The 18176-nt window shown below is 38.9% G+C and overlaps 2 protein-coding genes across 2 annotated transcripts; both read left to right on the top strand.

Annotated features, from left to right (window-relative positions):
• The first annotated feature begins 1628 nt into the window (after window positions 1-1628).
• Window positions 1629-5512, top strand: LOC140554272 (scrapie-responsive protein 1-like). The gene is made up of 3 exons (XM_072677152.1): window positions 1629-1775; window positions 2190-2434; window positions 4257-5512. The coding sequence occupies exons 1-3, from the start codon at window positions 1704-1706 to the stop codon at window positions 4321-4323; spliced, it is 384 nt and encodes a 127-aa protein (XP_072533253.1). The 5' UTR covers window positions 1629-1703; the 3' UTR covers window positions 4324-5512.
• Window positions 5513-14755: 9243 nt separating this feature from the next.
• On the top strand, window positions 14756-17386 carry hmgb2a (high mobility group box 2a). The gene is made up of 5 exons (XM_072677151.1): window positions 14756-14841; window positions 15562-15734; window positions 16376-16524; window positions 16600-16774; window positions 16863-17386. Exons 2-5 carry the CDS (start codon window positions 15588-15590, stop codon window positions 17031-17033), a joined length of 642 nt encoding a protein of 213 aa, XP_072533252.1. The 5' UTR covers window positions 14756-14841; window positions 15562-15587; the 3' UTR covers window positions 17034-17386.
• The last annotated feature ends 790 nt before the right edge of the window (window positions 17387-18176 follow it).

Here is an 18176-nt window from a genome sequence, read left to right as displayed (position 1 = left end):
CTACCAAATGTTTGTTTTAATGATCTAAATCTGGCATAAAATGTGGCTGTCTGCCTCTGCTGGCCTCTCTGAATGTGTTACGACTGTACATTCATGTTTTTGGCAGCAGCAACAGAGTCAGCAAGGCCAGCAGTTCAGCAGCACAGTAAGAAGATATGATCTTGAGTTATTATAGTGGTTTTTGTCACTGTTTTGGAAGTCGTAAACATGCATGATGAATTTTTATTACATCGTAACATGTACACTTCATGTCCACAAATATAGAGACACCCGAATCTACTGAGGAAATTCTGTGACTTCAGAGTTTTGGGCTTGAGGACTATAAAGCCCGTCAGCATTGGGCTGTGGAGCAGCGGAACTATGCATCCTGAAGTGATGACAGAGCTCCATATAAAACCTTTGGGACGGGTTGGAGAGGCAGAACTAATCAGCCAGCATCGGTACTTGATGTCAGCAATGCTCTGGTGGCTGAATGCAATTAAATTCTTCTCACAGCAATGTTTGAACATCTAGTCTCATAACCGCTCAGAAATTTATGGACCATAGCTGCAACAAACTGTAGTCTATTCATGCATTAATTAATGCATTTAATGTCAGAATACATTTAGGTACAGTGGTGGTATGGTGGGACTGGATCACAGGGTTGTGGGTTCGATACCCGCCACTGTTGGACCCTTGAGAGAAAAAACACTTATTTTGCTTACCTGTGCTTGGCTTACCCTGTGCTCTGACCCATGCAGGGATATGCAAAGAAAACAATATCATTGCACTGTATACATACGCTTTATGGACAAAAGTATTGGGACACCCGCTCATTCACTGTTTCTTCTGAAATCAAGGCTATTAAAAAGTGTATCCTGCTTTTGCTGGTGTAAATATCTCTACTGTCCAAGAAACAAGGCTTTTCACTAGATTTAGGAGAATTGCTGTAAGGATTTGATTGCATTCAGCGACAAGAGCGTTAGTAAGGTCAGGCCATTGAATGATCGCCACCCCACCTAACCTGTACCTCCCCAACATATCACAAAAGTATTGGATGGAGCACCACCATCATTCTAGAGAACACAGTTCCACTGCTCCACAGCTCAATGCTGGAGGCTTTATACCGTTCTAGCCCACGCCTGGCATTAGGCAGCATGGTGCCAATAGCTTCATCATGTTTATATGCTTTAGAGAGTCCTATTCTACTGGCATTCTACAGGGACTAGACAAGTTTGTGCATGCATTTGCACATCTGTGTCAGCAATGGGTGCAGCTTAAAGGAGCTGAATGCATTAATTAAAAGGGGTGTCCACAAATATTTGGACATATAGTGTATCTTGGAAATGTTAACCTCGGGTCACAAAACGCTGGACCGTTTCTATTGGTCCATTCATCCTGAAAGGTTCAGACAATGTAAAGGTCATGATGGATGTGATGGTACCAATAGCTTGCTCTCTCACAGGATGATTGTTTTTCAGCAGGACATTTTATTTAAAATATTCTTCCACCCACCACCTCCCACCTCCCACCTCCTACCACCCACCACCTCCCGAAGACGTGAATGTGAGTAAATGCTAACACTGTCCCCCCTGTGAGACATGGTCAGATCTGCTGGTGCCGCCCCTGGTCAGTGGCCCACTCGCTGGCCAACGGGAGGGAGAGAGATTTTGCTGTCAGAAAGAAGTGATATAAGGAGCTCAGTGTGTAAATCTTTACCTCAGATGAGTAGAGCTGAGACATTCGCCCACAACCCAGCAGCTTATGCAGGAGAACACACACTCACACACACTCAGGTAAGCTGTTTCTGCACTTTGCATTGCATTGGAGAACGGAACCTGCTGTGTAACTTAGCATAAGCAATCAAATAGATCAGGGTTAAGTTTTATTATGCCTATGCCATTAACTTTCATCTTCTGTGCGCATTTATAGTTATGAATTATGGCTATGAAATTATTCACAGTGAAAATTACAATCCTAATTAGAATTAGAAGGCAGGTATTTAATTTATTATTTATTTTTAACTTGAGATGAACGCTCAATTTGTTAAAATGCACACCAAATGAAGGTAGTCCCTATCATAAAAAATCTATAATATTTGAGAAATGGGAGTTTTGCTCATTTAGCACAAGAGAGTGCTCATAAATGAAGCCATTCCTCTCCTCTAATGACAGAAGATAATATTAATTTCCTTTATGTATTGCTGGCAGGATCATAAAATGAAAGCATTACTTCTTGTGGCCATTCTCCTGCTCGGGCTCCACGCTGGCCATGCCGTTCCCTCGAGCCGCTGGTCATGTTACAAAAAGGTTCTGAAGGACAGGAACTGTCATAACGTCGCCATCGGACTTGAGACCATGAGACCCATCGGATCCCTTTATAACCACTACTGGGATGGTAACAGCTGTGACATGGTCTGCTACTGTAACTTCAGTGAGCTGCTCTGCTGCCCCAGGTAACTGCACCCTTTCACCAGTAGATGGCGTAACAGTGCTAAAGTTGTTGCAGGTCTCTGGGGCTCTTGAGCGTAGGTCGGCTTGAGAAGGATCCAGTCACAGGCTGCTGCTGAACACAGGCGGCATTGTGGCCGTCATGAGGCTTCTATTAATGCCTGCACGTGGGCAGCAGGAGCCGGCCTGGCCTTCTGATTCATTAGCCTGTTTGGGCAGTAACACACGATTTCCCTTACTGCTGCTGGACAACCCATGATGAATAACCCACAGTGATGTATGCTGTAAATGCTGACATTATCTAACACCACCTATAAATACTGCAGTCAACATAGTATTTTATAAGATATAATGAATGTAAATTAACAGCTGTTGACCAACCTATCAGTCCTAGGAAGGGCATGTCGTTATCGATGGGTTCTGGTATTGGGCCAATTTCAGCAAAAAATGCTGGATTTGATCTCAAATGAGAAAAAAAGAATGAATCTAATTTGATCCTGTAACAAATTATATATATATATATATATATATATATATATATATATATATATATATATATATATATATATATATATCCGGCAACAGCACACACTTATACTGTGTGATGTGATAATGATAGCTGTGTGATTCTTGCTTTGGGGTGTTTGAGAAGTTTGAGCATGATGGGCTTCTTTTCGATGCTCAACTCAAGAGAAGAAGGGGCCTCAATTAAAAACAGCCTATTTTAAAGAGCTGTAGGATTAAAAGGATGAATATCTGAGAGGTAATTAGAGCGGTATCAGCCAATGCTGAAGATTGCAATACTGTATCAGAAAAAACAAAGTGGTATAGAGCCGTCAGCAGACTCTTTTCCCCCCAAGTTTTCTTTCCAATTTAGACAATTCTCTGTTTAGGACTCCCCATCGCACAAGTAATGCTAAGATGTGCTTCAACTGAGGCACATGAAGCCAGAAAAACACCTCTTTTAAAACTGCCCCTGACACAATGCCACTGGAGCACAACACACTCAAAGGAAAACGCTAACTGCCAGTTCTGCTACATCACCCTTTTCCGCCCACTATGCAATACCAACCATTTAGCATAGGCCTAGTCTGTCACAGGAAAGGCAGGGGAAATTAAACATGTCAGTTAAACAGCCAAAGAGTAATCTCAAATAAAATGCACTCTGAAGTATTACCCTGCAGAAAAAGACAGCCCGGCCAGCTCATGCTGGTTTGGGCTTGTTGACCAGATCAGCTCTTGGACAGCATAGGTCTGTTTTCATTTGGGTTTGGCCTGATCAAGCTAGACCACCAGTATGACCAAGTTTGACCATGCTGGTTGATCAGCATGACCAAGCAGATCAACCAGCATGGTCAACCAGCATGACAGGCATGACAAAATCAAATGCAACATTATGGTGGTCAAAACCTGGTTAACCAGCTAGCTTACCAGCATATGGTATGTTTTTTTTTTTGTCTGTATGACCAGCTTTTCAACCACCTTGACCATTAAAGTTCAGCTTAGACTGTCTGAAACCAGCGACCAGAAAAAAAAGCTGGTCTTGGCTGGATTTTTCAGCAGGGTAGTTAGTGTGCAGACATGAATGTAGACGCCTACACTAATTAACAATACAAAGTGTTTGGAGATCCACGTGGCTAAATGATCATCTCAAATACACTAGGACTCGAATATGGGTAACACCAGGTTCGCATGTTCAGTTTGATGCATTTGTACATGGTTATGCTCTCTAGCTTAATTAGCTATCCTAATAGCTCTGAGTAAAACTGTTTAGCTTGAGTTTAACACTTTTTTTTATATGTAACTGAACAAAAATGTGTTTCCCAGAGATGTCTTCTTTGGACCAACGATCTCCTTTGTGATCCCCTGTGAAACGTCTGAGGCTGTGCTCTGATTGGACTGAATGTTTACTGCAGTCAGGACGAGTGACATCTACATCTTCAACAGCAACGCAACAGAGCAACATCCAGCAATGCCTCTGCATTACTCCATCACAGTATACTGTTAAAAGTATAAGATCCTTGAGGAACCTTTGAATGTTCTTTAGTTTAAAACTGTGGGGGAACCACTTTGAGGTGATTTGAGAAACCTTCAATGATCCTTTTTCATTCTAAAAAGCTTTTCTTAAATCATCTCCACAAATTGAAGATCCTCCTAAGGTTTCTAAAGCATCTTATACTTTTAACAGTGTAAAATGAAAAGTCCACCTCTCCCGTTACACATATGATCTAACTGGACTCTAACCTCTTACCTTTAATTCAGTGACTATGACAGTATCCATAGGTATCCATACTGACTTTTTTCAAGCTTATAGAGCTAGCTTTGGACCCTAGTCTATTCACACCAGCTGGGAATATTTTCAATGTATAGCAAAGCACTTCTGTAAGTCACTCTGGATAAAAGTATCTGCCAAATCCCACAAATGTAAATGAAAATGTCCAATGTACAAGTGTCCACTCCTGCTTATTCATTTTCAGTTCCAACTCTAATCTACCACATCAGTGCCTGTATTAAGCCTCTCAGGGTAGTAGTGCTGATCTAGGATCTGTTCCTGTCAGTAAAATCAATGAAAATCTGATAATCTGATCCTAGATGAGCATTCCTACTCTGGGGAGCTTTATGAATATGGGCCCTGATCTGTCTAAACAAGTTTGCACTTCATGTGAATCTGAATATTAGAGCCAGGTGTGCTAGATTTAGATGAACACTAAGCCACTGGCTCTTTAGGACAGAGGTTAGTCCCTACGTCTTATAGGATTCAGTGCTAAAATCAACTGATACACATGGAGCTTACAAGAAACATCATTACTGCCATTTATTAAATCTATTCAAAGCCTGGCCTGGCAGCAGCCCAGTGAGAGAGCAGAGCAAGTGTGTCCTTAGTTAGGCCGGGTGGTTTGACTGTAACTTTTGGTAACTTTTGGAATCTGACAAAGATGATACCACAGGGTCCATACAGAAGTGGCAGAGAATGAATAAATGAATAAATGGAGAATTAAGTTCAAACAACATTGAAATATTTTGATTTTATTAAAGGTTTACTGTTTATAATGAAGTTTGTTTCTGACTACAAGTTATTCAAATCTTTCAGCATGGGGCTCATAAAACACTGATTCTGCACTCATGGTTCAATGGGTGAAAAATACTTGAGTAACAGTACCATACGTTCACTATAGTACAGTGTCAGCTCTTTAATTGAGTTAGATTGGGATACAGTACCATACGTTCACTATAGTACAGTTTCAGCTCTTTAATTGAGTTAGATTGGGATACAGTATCATACTTTCACTATAGTATAGTTTCAGCTCTTTAATTGAGTTAGATTGGGATACAGTACCATACTTTCACTATAGTACAGTTTCAGCTCTTTAATTGAGTTAGATTGGGATACAGTACCATACTTTCACTATAGTACAGTTTCAGCTCTTTAATTGAGTTAGATTGGGATACAGTACCACACTTTCACTATAGTACAGTTTCTGCTCTTTAATTGAGTTAGATTGGGATACAGTACCATACTTTCACTATAGTACAGTTTCTGCTCTTTAATTGAGTTAGATTGGGATACAGTATCATACTTTCACTATAGTATAGTTTCAGCTCTTTAATTGAGTTAGATTGGGATACAGTACCATACTTTCACTATAGTACAGTTTCTGCTCTTTAATTGAGTTAGATTGGGATACAGTACCACACTTTCACTATAGTACAGTTTCAGCTCTTTTAATTGAGTTAGATTGGGATACAGTACCATACTTTCACTATAGTACAGTTTCTGCTCTTTTAATTGAGTTAGATTGGAATACAGTACCATACTTTCACTATAGTACAGTTTCTGCTCTTTAATTGAGTTAGATTGGGATACAGTACCACACTTTCACTATAGTACAGTTTCAGCTCTTTTAATTGAGTTAGATTGGGATACAGTACCATACTTTCACTATAGTACAGTTTCTGCTCTTTTAATTGAGTTAGATTGGGATACAGTACCACACTTTCACTATAGTACAGTTTCAGCTCTTTTAATTGAGTTAGATTGGGATACAGTACCATACTTTCACTATAGTACAGTTTCTGCTCTTTTAATTGAGTTAGATTGGGATACAGTACCATACTTTCACTATAGTACAGCTTCAGCTCTTTTAATTGAGTTAGATTGGGGTACAGTACCATACTTTCACTATAGTACAGTTTCTGCTCTTTAATTGAGTTAGATTGAGATACAGTACCATACTTTCACTATAGTACAGTTTCTGCTCTTTAATTGAGTTAGATTGGGATACAGTACCACACTTTCACTATAGTACAGTTTCAGCTCTTTTAATTGAGTTAGATTGGGATACAGTACCATACTTTCACTATAGTACAGTTTCTGCTCTTTTAATTGAGTTAGATTGGGATACAGTACCATACTTTCACTATAGTAGTTTCAGCTCTTTTAATTGAGTTAGATTGGGATACAGTACCATACTTTCACTATAGTACAGTTTCTGCTCTTTAATTGAGTTAGATTGGAATACAGTACCATACTTTCACTATAGTACAGTTTCTGCTCTTTAATTGAGTTAGATTGGGATACAGTATCATACTTTCACTATAGTATAGTTTCAGCTCTTTAATTGAGTTAGATTGGGATACAGTACCATACTTTCACTATAGTACAGTTTCTGCTCTTTAATTGAGTTAGATTGGGATACAGTACCACACTTTCACTATAGTACAGTTTCAGCTCTTTTAATTGAGTTAGATTGGGATACAGTACCATACTTTCACTATAGTACAGTTTCTGCTCTTTTAATTGAGTTAGATTGGAATACAGTACCATACTTTCACTATAGTACAGTTTCAGCTCTTTTAATTGAGTTAGATTGGGATACAGTACCATACTTTCACTATAGTACAGTTTCTGCTCTTTTAATTGAGTTAGATTGGGATACAGTACCACACTTTCACTATAGTACAGTTTCAGCTCTTTTAATTGAGTTAGATTGGGATACAGTACCATACTTTCACTATAGTACAGTTTCTGCTCTTTAATTGAGTTAGATTAGGATACAGTACCATACTTTCACTATAGTACAGTTTCTGCTCTTTAATTGAGTTAGATTGGAATACAGTATCATACTTTCACTATAGTACAGTTTCTGCTCTTTAATTGAGTTAGATTGAGATACAGTACCATACTTTCACTATAGTACAGTTTCTGCTCTTTAATTGAGTTAGATTGGAATACAGTATCATACTTTCACTATAGTACAGTTTCTGCTCTTTAATTGAGTTAGATTGAGATACAGTACCATACTTTCACTATAGTACAGTTTCTGCTCTTTAATTGAGTTAGATTGGGATACAGTACCATACTTTCACTATAGTACAGTTTCTGCTCTTTAATTGAGTTAGATTGGAATACAGTATCATACTTTCACTATAGTACAGTTTCTGCTCTTTAATTGAGTTAGATTAAGATACAGTACCATACTTTCACTATAGTACAGTTTCTGCTCTTTTAATTGAGTTAGATTGGGATACAGTACCATACTTTCACTATAGTACAGTTTCTGCTCTTTAATTGAGTTAGATTGGGATACAGTACCATACTTTCACTATAGTACAGTTTCTGCTCTTTAATTGAGTTAGATTGGGATACAGTATCATACTTTCACTATAGTACAGTTTCTGCTCTTTAATTGAGTTAGATTGGGATACAGTACCACACTTTCACTATAGTACAGTTTCAGCTCTTTTAATTGAGTTAGATTGGGATACAGTACCATACTTTCACTATAGTACAGTTTCTGCTCTTTTAATTGAGTTAGATTGGAATACAGTACCATACTTTCACTATAGTACAGTTTCAGCTCTTTTAATTGAGTTAGATTGGGATACAGCACCATACTTTCACTATAGTACAGTTTCTGCTCTTTTAATTGAGTTAGATTGGGATACAGTACCACACTTTCACTATAGTACAGTTTCAGCTCTTTTAATTGAGTTAGATTGGGATACAGTACCATACTTTCACTATAGTACAGTTTCTGCTCTTTAATTGAGTTAGATTAGGATACAGTACCATACTTTCACTATAGTACAGTTTCTGCTCTTTAATTGAGTTAGATTGAGATACAGTACCATACTTTCACTATAGTACAGTTTCTGCTCTTTAATTGAGTTAGATTGAGATACAGTACCATACTTTCACTATAGTACAGTTTCAGCTCTTTTAATTGAGTTAGATTGGGATACAGTACCATACTTTCACTATAGTACAGTTTCTGCTCTTTTAATTGAGTTAGATTGGGATACAGTACCATACTTTCACTATAGTACAGTTTCTGCTCTTTAATTGAGTTAGATTGGGATACAGTACCATACTTTCACTATAGTACAGTTTCTGCTCTTTAATTGAGTTAGATTGAGATACAGTACCATACTTTCACTATAGTACAATTTCTGCTCTTTAATTGAATTAGATTGGGAGACAGTACCATACTTTCAATATAGTAAAGTTTATAGTTTTATAGTACTGTGCTTTACACACCCCTGGATGACTCTACAGTTTTGATATAAAACTGAATAAAGCGGGTGGAGCCATGCTCCTCCCAAATTCACTAGCAGGGTTCCAAAAAAGATAGAAAGACCAAGTGTATTTAATGTAAGCCTCAGGGTTTTCCTTGTATGTGAAGAAAACAACCAAACCAGTTGAACAACTGTTTGATCATTCACATTATTCGTTTTATGCAGAACCATTGTCTTACTAAAGAAAACACTTTAAGTGTATGTCTATGCACCTTTTTGTGTATAGAGTATATCCTGATATATGATAAAAATGAAATGTACTTACTGTATCAAGACATTCTACAAATCTACAGTCCATGATCCTGGTCCAGAGTGAACAGGACAGAATGACTGTAATTCAAGGTTTTCCCCATTATAGCCATGTCAGAACATCACTGTCTGAACACAAATGGTTGGTTTCTCAGATGTAAGATTTTTTTTATTATTATTATTCAACTCTTCAAGTCAATGCAAAATTCTTCAAACTAATTCAATGCTCTTCTAAACAGTGTGTAAGTTTAAAAGTGCATTCCTAAATCTGTACTGCAAAAACTTACTTGTATACACAGGGATGTGATCCTACAGTACTGGCAGATCATTTTACTTCCTTCAAGCATCATTTATTCAAACAGTTTTTTGCGTCTTAAATCCTGTTTTCTTATGTTTTGCCATTAAAAATGTGTCTTTAGCGATCTTCAAGAATGCATACATTGTAAACATCTCTATATTTTATAAAATACTAGTTTTACACTATTGTACTGTACACCGTATTTTCTTTTATGCAGTATTTTATAACTGACAGCATTAAAATCACAGACCAACAAACTACAGACTATTACAAATGATCTTCATCAGGATCCTGTTACCTGTTTTACACTCTACAGATGTTCTACAGTACTTTAAAAAGTATTTGAAAAGGTATGGTGACATTTTGGTTCACCACTGTTCAAGTAAAAGTGTTCTCCATTTGTGGATAATGGCTCTCCCTGTGGTTAGGAGTCCCAGAACCTTAGCAATGGCTTTGTAACCCTTTCTCAACTGGTAGATTTGATTTACTTGTTTTGCATCTGTCCTTGAATCTCATGTGAATCATGTGCTGCTTTTTTGGGGCCTTACAGCCTGCTTCCCATTGCCAGATAGGTTCTACTTAAGCAATGTTTAGATTCAACAGGTCTGGCAGTAATCATGCCTGTGTGTGGCTAGTGAAATTACACCCAATTGACAATTTAATTTTGGTCAACGGGTTGATTTAGTAGGTAAGGGGGCATTTACCTTTTTCCTAGTGGTGACATAGGTTTTTAAATCTTTATCATTAATAAATGGAACGATAAAAGCTGCTTATGTGTGTTGTCTTTGTCTAATATTACAATTAGATGGATGATCTCAAACATTTTAATATGACAGATATGCAAAAATAGAAGAAATTGGGGAGGGGCAAATACTCTTTCAAAAAACAGCTTTAAAGCAAACTACTGATTTTCTGATTCCAAGCCATTATCCTCAGGGGTTTTTCATGTATGTGAAGAAAACAGCATTTTCAAGAATTTTATAGAATAGAATTTTCTTGTAATGTCCATTGCATTTACAATATACAAATTTTCATAAAATCACGCATGTTTTGCAATCATTTTATAGAACGTATTTGTTTTCCAATGTTACCGTCTAGTAAACCATTCATTTACTTTTATTAAGCACTAACTGGAGAGCAGGACTTAGTCTGGCCCATTTGCCCCCCTCATACACACCTTTTGTGGCCTGTTGAAAAACTCTCATCTGTGCTCATTCAAAAGCAATGTGGCAACATCAAAGTCCCTCAACACCTCAGACTACCAGGGGGCAGCCTATTGTTAAAACCCACTGTCCAGCCACCATCAGGGTCTGTCTGTATGGGCTGGTGGAGGGGTGAAGTGAGAACAGTTTTAACAGAGCTTTAAACACACAGGCCTGAGGTAACAGTATTATGTTAATTGGCGCCCGGACACTTTAGCATGTGAGAAAGCTCTTCATTGTTAATTATGCGATGGCCAGATCTCCACATGGAGCAAATTAACCCCCAGTCATATAGACGTTAAGATAGGGAGATGTTCTTATTTGACCTCAATACAAAAAAAAACATGTATTTATTTATTGAAACATAACAAACAAAAAGTTGAGTTGGAAAAACATTAAGAAAAACTTTTAATTCTACTTTCCAGGACAATATTGTGTGACTTCTCCCACATACAGTATACTGGGCCTTTCTTCAGTGTGGGGAAGGCAGTAAATCTCAAAATAATCACAAACAATAAAGAAACATTAAAGTTAGGAAGAGTGATGTGACGTCAAATACAAACAAATAAATACAGAAAGAAGAAACCGTCTCTGTTGAGTTCATGGGGCCCAAAAGAACACTTCTCCACGGACGGAGGCTGTTTACATAGTCTGGAAGTGAAATGCTACATTTTACACATTTAAAGACTTTTGCACTCAATGTTTCAAAAGAGCTGGACTTTATGAATGAGTTCTGCTGCATTTATTATATTAGACCTTTACACGGGTGCCTGATTTTTGGTGAAAGTTGGGGAGGAATAGTCTAGGTGTAGATGTGTGTGGGGAGGTGGTAACTTTTAAACTGTTTAACTGAAATAAGCGTCATGCCCAATGAACTGAATGGCATTAACATTTACAAACTTATCCAATCAATTCAAAACTCTTTAAATCATTATAAAGCTCTTCAAATAATTTGAAACTCTATAAATCATTGAAAAGCTCTTCAAATCAGTACAAAACTCTTCAGATCATTAAAAAAATTATAAACCTCTTAAAATAATTTAAAACTCTATAAATCATTGAAAAACTCTTCAAATCATTAAATCATTAAAAACTCATAACATAAAACAAAAAACTTCAAAAAGTGCAATACTCTTCAAATAATTAAAAAAAACTATTGAAGTCATTGAAAACGCTTCAAATCAAATTAAAACTCTTCAAATTAGTGCAAAACTCTTCAAATAATGTAAAACTATACAATCATTGAAAAACTCTTCAAATCAAATTAAAAACTCTTCTAATCATTATAAAGCTCTTCAAATAATTTAAAACTATAAATCATTGAAACAACTCTTCAAATCAATTCAATACTCTTCAAATAATTAAAAAACTCTTTAAATCATTGGAAAGCTCTTCAAATCAGTGCAAAACCCTTCAAATTATTTAAAACTCTTCCGATCAATTGAAAGCTCTTCCAATCATTTCGAACACTCTTCAAATCAGTGTAAAACTCCTAAAATCAATTCAGAACTCTTCAATTGCAGTCAAAAACATATCAACCTGGTTGAATCGTGTATTGAATGCACTGAACGTTACAGTATTATATTGTTTGCCAAATTGCAATATTAACCAATACTGAACTATATACTATTTTATTAAACATCGGTAATCAGTCAAATATATTCTGATACTGAACAAACTGCTACGTGTTGATGTATTTATGTAATGTTTAGGTGACTACTGCCCTCAAACGCCCTCATTTTATTCCTTTTACTGCATTACACGGGTTCACGTAGGGCTGCAGCAACCCTGCTGATCCAGGTGGATTTACTCCCAATTTCTACTCTTTATTACCGTATTGGCGTCGGCCGATCAGCATCAGTCCAGGTGGTCCATATCGACGCATCCACAGTTTTCCCAGATTTAACACATCTGACAGCTCACAAGCTCCCTGCACATTCACTTGTACGCTTAGCATAGGTGTGTTAACAAATACAGTGCATTTACTGCTCCAGATCTTTGACTGATATGGAGCCATGATTATGAACCCCACACCAATTGTATGGGTTACTGACTGAGATCGCAAAGAGCCTTGAGCTGATACGAGGGGAATTCACACCTTCCTTTTATAACGCTTTCAGGAAATCTCAGCACATTCTGTTCCTTGATTTTCTGCCTGTGTGATCCACAGGACTGTGTACACTTATAGGGAAACACTTCTTTTGCTACATGCTAACAGAACATTCACTTTTTACTGGAAAATGTGATGCATTATCTAAAACAACAACAAAACCGACATCTACTTACCTCAGCATGGCTGACTATTCAGTGAGTTATCGAACAAAGGGCTGCAGCAGAGGAAGCCAGGACATGACCTACAGAGGCAACACCAGCAAACACCATTAATATACAGTGTAGTGACACTGTTCTAGATACAGCTGGCAGCATTTCAGTACCTATAGGTTTCAGTATGAGTAGAAAATTCTGAATTAGACATCAGAAGAGACAAATATTGAAAAATAATGAATCTACCTACAGCAAGTCAAGTCACACACACACACACACACACACACACACACACACTGTGTAATGTGATGTCAGCTGTGTGTTCCTTCCTGTGGGGTGGTGGGGAAGTGTTTGACTAGTGGTAAGCATGAGGTCTACTTTTAGATGCTCAACTTAAGTGAAGAGCTTCAGCTAAAAAAAACAGCTCAGTCAATAACATCCACAGCAGCGGATGTTTCAAATGAAAATTACAAAAGGTTTCAATATATTATCAGAAAATAAAGCTGGTATTGAACCGTATCTTAGTAAATTTGTTGAAAACATAAGAAAAGTCGCCTAAAATGCAAACAGACTGATCGAGAGGTGCTACTTTCTAGTAATTTCTAGCAAGATTTGCAGCAATATTGCCGGCCTAAAGTATCCAGTGGAAGTGGGAGTGTTGTAACAGTGAAAGGGTGATAATCAGCAATACCGCACAGTCAATCACAGCCAAGATTTACTGATTTACAAGGTTTACAGCGAGGTGTGCAGTGTAATTCAGCCCAGTCCAGCCAGTAACATCCCTACCGCAGGAGGACCATGCCCATGAGTCAGCCTTTCAATGGTAGATCACCACTGACGTTACAATTTAGTCCTAAACTGGGTTATAAATCTGTGCTCACAAAACTGGGACATGCCGAATTTAAGCATAGTAGCATCCCACACCCATTGTCTCCCATTCAACGATGAAGGCCGTGAACTGTGTGCGTTATGGGATGCGAAACAGACAGCGGCCGTTACAACAAAGCGAAACTAGGTCGGCAAAGCCATCGAGACCCTCTTTAAGATATTAAGGCTGGTTTGGAAGTTAAGTTTGGGGGGTTGGGGGGTAATCAGAGCCCCAGCTGTTCCATTCAGTCAACAGGGTGAGCCCCCCAGCCCTGTGAGTCAATGTGGGGGGCATCTTTTTGGCATAAACACACATATACCCTTTCAACAAACCTTGAAAAATAACATTGCAGAAGAGTAGCTATATGTGTTAAAACTTTTGGAGATCAAATATGCTGGAGATCCCCCAAAACAGAGCCTGGGGAGCACTGCCCCCTCCTGTTGTTGTTGTACTGCGGGGGGTTTGGCGCCATTAACCAAAACGTGCGCAGCAACAACAACAAACCACAGCTTAAAACCACGTTATTTTCCCCCTAAATCATTTTTAAGGGCTTTAACTTTTCGTATAAAGTCGCACATATTAAAACTCCTCCTTTAACCGCGTATAAACACTGAACTCGGACTCAATCCCGCTTAAACCGCCACAAAACCGCCGTCCATTTTAAATCCGCCTCTCAGCCAATAGCGAGGCGGCTAACGCAACCGTCACCCGCTGGGGCTGAGTGTGTTTGATTGACGCGTCTACCACCCAATAGGAACAAGAGAGTCTCCTTAGTGGGCGGGCAATATTTGAATTTTGAAAGTGACCAACCAATCAGGCCGTGCCCTTGAGGGCGGAGCCCCGGAGGCATTTAATCAAGCTTGTGCGGCCCGTACCTCAGAGACTACAGCAGTGGAGGAGAGGCGCAGATTGTTTTGCAGGCGGATAGAAGTGGATTAATCTTAGTATTTATAGGTAAGTGTTGGCTTTTTCACCTTAAATCAGTGCTTTTATTTCAGCTTTACCGCGTATCTTAACGCTGACTTGCTTAGTGGTTTAAAAAGTTATATTTTTACACTTTAATGGTGTCGCTGGCTTTAAATACGGATTGCCCGCGCGCTCCCAGCAACATGTAGTATCTATCTGATTAGAAAACTGGCTTAAAACTACAGCTTTAGCTCGCTAAACTCTCGTTTTGTGAGTTATTATAAATATTATAAATATTTTTAAAGTTAAATACGTGGCGTTTTTGTTTTTAGCTCGAATATAGCTAGAAAAGCGACGTAAAAGCTTTATTAAAGCACGTGAACGAGCTTAAATAGACTTAATTAGTTTTAATTATCTAAAACTAAAGTTATATCTCTTACAACTTGTAAAACAAGGCCGTAGTTTAGGCGGGAAACAAAATGGAGGGACGCTTACGAAGCTGAAGTTGACTTCTTGTCGTAACTGTCCAGTCCACCTTAAATGGCGCGGTAGCCGCAGCATGGCGCCTTAACCGTCGCCATCGCGCTGCGCTGTAACAGCCGCTTTATTTAAGGTGGACCAGAGAGTTCGACCTCCAGCGTCGTGGTGCGGTTATTGTTCTGTGAGCGGTCTGCTGGCAGGAGCCTGATCGGATTAAAGTGGCTGATGCTCTACAGGCCTCGGTTCTCAGAAAGCGAGTTAATTCGGGGCTGTGTTTCTCATCCACAGCGTTTTAGCCACAGACTTCAGCCGCCATGGGTAAAGATCCGAACAAGCCGAGAGGAAAGACCTCCTCCTACGCCTTTTTCGTGCAGACCTGCCGGGAAGAGCACAAGAAGAAGCACCCGGGAACTTCCGTCAATTTTGCAGAGTTTTCCAAGAAGTGTGCTGAGAGATGGAAGGTGAGTTCTTACAGTTTTTTAATAATTTTATCATTTAAAGCTCATAATATAATAAACTGAATCAAGTGACTGAATCGTTCGTCTGACTCCTGATTCGTTTGTTTCGAACTGCCATAAAATCTGTTTTGGATCACTTTAAATATTCGATTAATCGAAATAATCGATTTAAAATATTCTAATTACAAATTTACAATTTAAATCCTCACGACTCGGCTCTTTATAAGCTTGTGATTCGACTCATGAGTTGCTTGATTCATTTAACTCCTTTGCTTAATCTTTTGTTTGAGTGACTCCTAATCTTCAGCTAAAGCTCTTGGGATAAACTAGCTCTATTTGGAGTTGGAACACTGTATATTTAATGTTGGATTCGACTCTCAAATGAGTGAATCATTTGTACCGATTCATTTGCATGAATGTTTCCCAGCTCTGCTTCACACGGAACATGTTTTGAAGGGTTGAAAGAGTTTTCCCCTCCCCCTGTGGGGGTTGGTTGTAAAAGGGGCGGGGCTAGAGTAAGTCTACGTCAGATGTGGGTAGGGCCATGTGGGGTGTCATAAGAAGGGGCGGGGCCTAATCAGAGTGGCGGTGTATGCTGGGCTGTGGTGAACTGCAGGGTGTCTAACCAGTGTTATGTTTTGCAGACCATGTCCCCCAAAGAGAAAACCAAGTTTGAGGAGATGGCCAAGACCGACAAGGTTCGCTATGACCGCGAGATGAAAAACTACGTGCCACCCAAAGGTGCCAAGAAAGGAAAGAAAAAGAAGGACCCAAATGCGCCAAAGAGGCCACCGTAAGTGCATGGGCTAATCCTCTGAATATCAAAGGCTCTTTAGTTTGTTGGTATTTACACACTTTCTTTCTGCAGATCAGCTTTCTTCGTTTTCTGCTCGGACCATCGCCCCAAGGTGAAGGGTGACAACCCAGGAATCTCCATCGGTGACATTGCAAAGAAGCTTGGAGACATGTGGTCCAAACTGTCCTCCAAAGAGAAGTCCCCATATGAGCAGAAGGCCTTAAAGCTGAAGGAGAAATACGAGAAGGTAACGATCCGTGCGGTTCTAATGCATTGGTGTTCGCTTGCCTTTGATGTAGCTTGAGTTTAATGAGTGCGCTTTGTCCTTTTTAAAGGATGTCGCTGCATATCGCGCCAAGGGCGCAAAGGCCGACGGTGCGAAGAAGGGCGGCCCTGGCCGGCCAGCAGGCAAAAAGGCAGAAGCCACAGATGATGACGATGACGACGATGAAGAGGAGGAAGACGATGAAGAGGATGAGGATGATGATGATGACGATGATGATTAAACCTGTCAGGAAACTTGAGCTGAATTGTTTTTTCAGAACAATGTGAAATGCGTTTTATTTTTTTAGCATTTGAATATTTTCAAAACATGTACAGGAATGTGTATAGATCAAATACATATTGAGGTCATGTACTGTTTTGTAAATTTATCAGCTGTTCTTGTTTCTTAAGCACTGCTTTCTTTTGTTTGATAGCTGTGGTTTCTCTCTATATCCAACAAATTGTTTCCACTGCCATTGTAAGGAAAATGAGGAACAATGTTATGTAGTTTAAGTCTCAATTTTTTTTTTTAGATGTTGAGCTTTAAATTTGTGTAGACAATTTTTATAATAAAACTTTGTATATTATGATTAAATTGGGGTTTTTATTAAACTAGTGTTTGGTCATATACTTACAATTCCTGAACTCTTCAACATGACTGATGATCTATAGAAGCCATCGGTTATAGTAGTGGTGATGGATTCATGCTTGTCTGTAGTGTGTATTAGCAGGAAAGGGGCTGGAAGAGTGAAGAATTGGGCGATCATAAAACAGTAGAAATTCACTGTTTTTACCTACAAGACACAACCTGTCCAGATGCTGGTTTTGTTTATAGTACTGCAAGTGAAGGACCAGTTGGTCTGCCTAAACTAGCATGGGCCTTTGCTGTAACTGGTGAGCTACTGTGCTGGAATGTGTAGCTGTCCTACATGCAAAGGAAATGCTGAACCACAGTACCTTTTACTTCAGAGTGGCCTGTTTTACCATACTTTAAAATGTGAAGTTAAATTCAGGCATTGCCAACCTAACAGTGTAGTGTATGTTGAGCATTGTGGTCTCCATGGGGACTAGTTGTATCTAAGCTTGACCTCTCTTGTGGATTTGGAGAAGCACTGCTGTTAGTTATTTTGGAGAAGAGTGTCTGCTAAGTGCCTTAATGTAAATTTAACTGCATTTCAGCTTTGATATTTAATATCTGGATTTATTAGTTGCACAACATGAAAGGTTGAGCTTAAGTAGGCGGTGCTATCAGCCATAACATGAATGCCTGTTATTAATGACTAATATTGATTAGGTCCCCCTTATGTTGCACATCAAAACAGATCTGAGCATTTAAGGCATGGACTCCACAAGACCTCTGAAGGTGTCCTGTGGTATCTGGCACC

This window comes from Salminus brasiliensis, chromosome 4 (assembly GCF_030463535.1).
Source record: "Salminus brasiliensis chromosome 4, fSalBra1.hap2, whole genome shotgun sequence".
In the NCBI taxonomy this organism is placed as follows: domain Eukaryota; kingdom Metazoa; phylum Chordata; class Actinopteri; order Characiformes; family Bryconidae; genus Salminus; species Salminus brasiliensis.
The sequence above is the reverse complement of the archived record's forward strand: the minus strand, read 5'-3'. Positions and strand labels throughout refer to the sequence as shown.